The sequence below is a fragment of the Malania oleifera genome, chromosome 4, assembly GCF_029873635.1.
Source record: "Malania oleifera isolate guangnan ecotype guangnan chromosome 4, ASM2987363v1, whole genome shotgun sequence".
NCBI classification, from domain to species: Eukaryota; Viridiplantae; Streptophyta; class Magnoliopsida; order Santalales; family Ximeniaceae; genus Malania; species Malania oleifera.
In genome coordinates, this window is record NC_080420.1 from 28,958,155 (window position 1) to 28,963,330 (window position 5,176).

The 5,176-nt window shown below is 38.4% G+C and overlaps 1 protein-coding gene across 1 annotated transcript; it reads left to right on the top strand.

Moving 5' to 3' along the window:
- Nucleotides 1-1,919: 1,919 nt before the first annotated feature.
- Nucleotides 1,920-4,378, top strand: LOC131154301 (putative pentatricopeptide repeat-containing protein At3g15200). The gene has a single exon (XM_058106988.1). It carries the CDS (start codon nucleotides 2,530-2,532, stop codon nucleotides 4,120-4,122), a length of 1,593 nt encoding a protein of 530 aa, XP_057962971.1. The 5' UTR covers nucleotides 1,920-2,529; the 3' UTR covers nucleotides 4,123-4,378.
- The last annotated feature ends 798 nt before the right edge of the window (nucleotides 4,379-5,176 follow it).

Genomic DNA, 5,176 nt, shown 5'->3' on the forward strand with positions numbered 1-5,176 from the left:
TATATATATATATACAGAAGGGGGGGAGTAAAATCAAAGAAGGTGGCTGCAGATTTTAACAAAATCTATAGAGTAGGTAGTCGCCAGTCTTCATTTTAACATAAGCTGCATGGGGAGGTACTACTGCCGACGGTTCCACACTAGCAATCCTAACATTTACAAGACTAGCATGACTCATTTTATAAAACCCAAGTTAAATAGGATGTCAAACTTTTCAAAACATTACAAATAAAAGGTCATGACATAGTGATTGCCATATTTCATGTTAGGCCTATGGAACAACAGGATTAAGTTAGTATATGCTTTGTATGTTCAAGCATGATGGGTAGAGTTTGCTTGTAACTATATCTAAGCAAAAGGAGAGGTCCCTACCCTTGCCTAAACGTCATTGTGATTTTCCCCCTCAAGTCATAATTGAAGGGAAGGGAAGTGGTTTGTCTACCTTTCACAAGTTCGGATAGGGTTACTAATGGTGCATAACACACATTGCAAAACCTTAATTTAATTTCATGTTCATATGAATTCAAAATAAATAGTTATCAATTAGTATTAAAGTCTTTTTTCTTTTTCCAATCATTCACCGTTGTGTACTTGAAAAAATTGATTTTTATTTCTTCTAAAAATTAAAATTCATGGATAAATATGATGCCCAATCTATACGCAATCAAAGTACACATTTCTTAATGAATTTTGGTTGAATTGAATGTATAAGTTTTTAAATTTTGATCATGAGTATATATTAAAAGACTTTTTGGTGGTTGAAGTTTTTATATAATTAAAAAAAAAACTGAGAAAATTATAAGAGTATGACACGTGGCATGTGGTTGTGTGAAAAAAAAAAAAAATTAAAAGGAATGTTTTTGAAAAAGGGAAGCCGGTTTTTCTTCTTCTTCTTCTTCGCTGCTCTACCAACGACGCCAACAGCAGCCCCCCGTCGCCGTTGCTGCAGCCGCCGCAGTCTCACTTTGCCTCCACCAAAATGGAGCTCGTCTCGCCCGGCTCGAAGAACAGCCTCTCGGACCGCAGCCCCCAGATGACAGCCTGTCCGGCCGCGTATATAGGGCTCTTACCTTTGATTGTAGTGTTGGCACCGCCCAACAAGCAATACAGTTTGAAATGAACCACCGGTTGATCTCCTCCTTCTCCTGCTTTTCTCTTGTAAAGTAAAATTTTCCTTTTTCTTTCACTTTTCTTGGTGCCAAACATGAAAAGTCTTTATATATATATAGTTTGCCCTTTTCTAATTCTGTGTCTGAGACCAAATTGAATTTGAGTTAATTTAGAGAAATTAGGATTCGTACAAAATATTTTTAATTTTCATTTTAGTTTTCTAAAAAAATTATTAAAAGGTTAGGTTAGTTTAATTTTTTTAGTTCCATATGTAAAATAGTTTATTTTTATTTTAAAGTTTTAAATAATTTTAAAATATCACTTTTTTACAAATTTTGAAATTTTTTTTTTTTGATTTTTTATTTCTTAGCAGGGTATGGAATTTAATTTTTGTATTTAAACTTATGCGAATTATGATAAAATATAATATTGAGTGGCTTCCATAAATTTAAGTCTCAAAATTTATGATTCTAAATGTATTCTTAAAGAATTTTTTAGAGAATTAAAAAATAAATAGTTATTTTGTAATCATTTTAAAATTTTAAAATAAAAAAATAGAAGAACTATTTGCATGGTTAACCTAATTTTTTTTATTTTTTTACCTTCTTAATACAAAATCTTGTAAAACTAAAAAATAAATTAGAATTTTTATAATTTTTGATGAATCTAAAATAAAAATAAAAAAATATTCTCTTATATATTATTTTAATTTACAGAAATACATTTAGTTTCCACGAATTCAAATAAAAAAAAAAAAACTACGACAAATGATTTTAATTTTGTGTGCTAAACAAAGTTGGATGTTTTTTTTTTTCTCGCGAGGTATGCTTTATTATTTTGACATAAATAAATAAATAAATAGGTACATATTTTCTCAGTCTTCCTTCCAACACCACCACCACCACCACCACCACCACCGTGCATTCGACCCCATGTGGGGTTAAAATTTGGGATTCTCCGTTTTGAACCCTTTGAAAATCCCGAATCATCTGAGAACCCATGCGGCCGCTTGGATGATGTACCATTAGAACAGAAGTGGTGTATGGAGGGGGCAATTCTCTGTGCAAGTAAGGACAGGGAAATTTATTGCAGTTGCCTGCCCGCCAATGGAAGCACACCTTCTGTTGCTTCGTGTCGTTCGAAAGTCTCCCGAGTCTGCTGAACACGCGCTTGTTACCGTCTAAGCCCATAGCTGATCACGACTAGAATATGTAGTATAGAATCAAGAACTTTCTGTGTCTTTAAAAGTTGAAAGCTCAGGGTTGGGGAAATGGAGGATCGGTGAAGACAAAGAATGGAATTCGATCATCAGAAAACCCTAATTCGTTAATGTCAATATCAGAAATACTAAATCGCTACTCTCTTTCACTCTGAAGAACCTTCCTCGCTCCAGCCAAACAGGCGCCACTAAGATTCACCATGCTTTACAGATTCCAACCGTTGCGAACGGTTTTCTGGGAAAATACCCGACTGGTATTCAAATATGAACTCCTAACCCCGCCCAGAAGAGACTCCTGTTTGCAACTCATTTCACGCGAAGCCCACTCTTACCTTGCCCCTCCTCGGGTTTTCCACAGCGACAAGACCGACCTATCCAACTTCCATTCAAGAGCTCAGTTCCTTCACTCGGGGACAGGTTCTGAAGTTGTCGCGGCGTCTCGACTAGACCCAGATGATCAATCTGCCATCGCAGTCCAAGATCTCCTCAAAATTCACAGGGACAGCTCAGTGGAGCAGCTTGAGCAAGCTTTCGATCGATGTGGGCTCTCGCTGAACGATGATTTAGTCCTCAATGTGCTCAAGCGGCATCGTTCGGATTGGAAACCCGCTTATCTGTTCTTCAATTGGGCATCCAGAGGAGGAGCAGGATGTGGGTATGCACCTGGGTCCGGCGCTTGCAATGAGATTCTCGATATTCTTGGGAAAATGAAGCGTTTCAATGAACTGAACCAAATGCTCGACGAAATGTCCAAGAGAGGAGGCGTCATCAACGAAAGAACATTCGGGATACTGCTAAATAGATATGCCGCCGCTCATAGGGTGGAAGAAGCAATTGACATCTTTTACAAGAGGAAACAGTACGGCTTTGAGCTTGATTTGATTGCGTTTCAGACGCTTCTGATGTCGCTGTGCCGATACAAACATGTGGAAGCTGCAGAATTTTTGTTTCACTCCAAGAAGCATGAATTCCGGCCCACTATTAAAACGAGGAACATAATTCTCAATGGATGGTGTGTGTTGGGAAATTTGCGGGAGGCCAAACGGTATTGGAATGATATAATCTCCTCCAAATGTAAGCCTGATTTGTTCACGTATGGAACATTCATCAATTCATTGACGAAAGCTGGAAAATTGGGCACAGCAGTCAAGCTTTTTCGAGCAATGTGGGAGAAGGGTTGCACCCCGGACGTCCCAATATGCAATTGCATTATCGATGGTCTGTGTTTCAAAAAGAGGATTCCTGAAGCTCTCGAAATCTTCAGGGAAATGAATGAGAAAAACTGTCTTCCAGATGTTGCCACATACAACTCGCTCATCAAACATCTCTGCAGGATTCAGCGGATGGAAAAAGTATACGAGCTTTTGGATGAAATGGAGCAGAAGAAAGGGTGTTGTTCCCCAAATGCTAGAACATACGGGTACTTGCTGAAATCCACAAAGAAGCCGGAGGCAGTCCCCATGCTTTTGGAAAGGATGGAGAGAAATGGATGCAAGATGCTTGGAGACACCTACAATTTGATATTGAAGTTGTATGTGGAGTGGGATCATGAGGAGGGAATAAAATCTACTTGGCTTGAGATGGAGAGTAATGGGTTGGGACCAGACCAGCGATCCTACACCATAATGATTCATGGGTTGTTTGATAAAGGGAAGATAGAGGATGCCTTGTGCTATTACAGTGAGATGACATCGAAGGGAATGGCGCCAGACCAGAGGACCAAGTTGCTGGTGAATGCCATGAACATTAAACTGAAGGAGAGAAATGGTGGAAAGTGGGGTACCAGAGAATAGACAGTGACAAGCCTTGACAGCTTGTCAAGGCTTTCAACTGGAAGAGCAAGGAAGAAAGGAAAGGGTCTAGGTCTAGGTCGAGGTGGTGCTGTTTATTTTCATGTTCTGTTTGATCAATCATATCTATGTTTTCTTTCCCGATTTAAGAGTGAGAATTGATGACCTATCTCCGTGTACTAGGAAGTAACGGTAGTGGTCTCCACCATGGATGTATGGATTCATTCTTTAATTTATCAGGAGCACAACAATATATATATTTTTTTTGCTTTTGTTTTTTTTAAGGCAGCCAAACCCTAATGTTTGAATAGAGCTCAGCTAAGTTGAGAGGATCTTGGGTTTTTTTTGGCATCATGTGTATTTTATTTTGTTCTTATAATGTTCTTATTGTGAGTGAGGATAATAAGATTTACTAATGATATTACAAGAATTTCCAGTTCAAATGAGACATTCCCTGCAATACTATAAGCAAGTTAAATTATTAAATAGTACCAGAACACAAGTAGTTCATGCCCCTAATTCATATGCATACTTTTACCTGTGAAATATGCACCCACCAAATAAAACGTGTGAACAAAAAATCTCAAGAGGACTCTGCAAGAGGATGCTGTTTGAAAATTGGGCTGATCATGAGGGCATAATGAACTCCAATGTTGACTTTGAATCAGCTTAGCATGAGGAAAATATGGTTGTTGGTAAAGCCCATGAGGAGAGATTTGATGAAGCAGATAGACGATGGGGTAGTGATGACCAATTTAGTTGAAAGTGCCCATGTCATGGCAGCAGAACAAATGAGGGAATAGAGGTTGATGATGGTGGAAAGGATTTCAATCCGGACATCCTTGCTTTTAGGTCATCACCATACTCTCGGTTCTAATCTGTGAACCCTCCAATTCTGCCTTCCAGCACTAATGCTGTCATTTGAAGTGAGAATACAAAACCCAATCTAAACCACCCAAAATGAGCTTTTATATAGCTGGTTGCATTAGCTTAGAAGCCTCACAAATCTAGTCAACCTGTGTGCCTGAGAGGGAGTAGTGAGAGTTGAGTTTCTTTT

Excerpts from the sequence above, each read along its gene's own strand:
- LOC131154301 (XM_058106988.1), top strand. The coding sequence starts at position 2,530 with ATGCTTTACAGATTCCAACCGTTGCGAACGGTTTTCTGGGAAAATACC.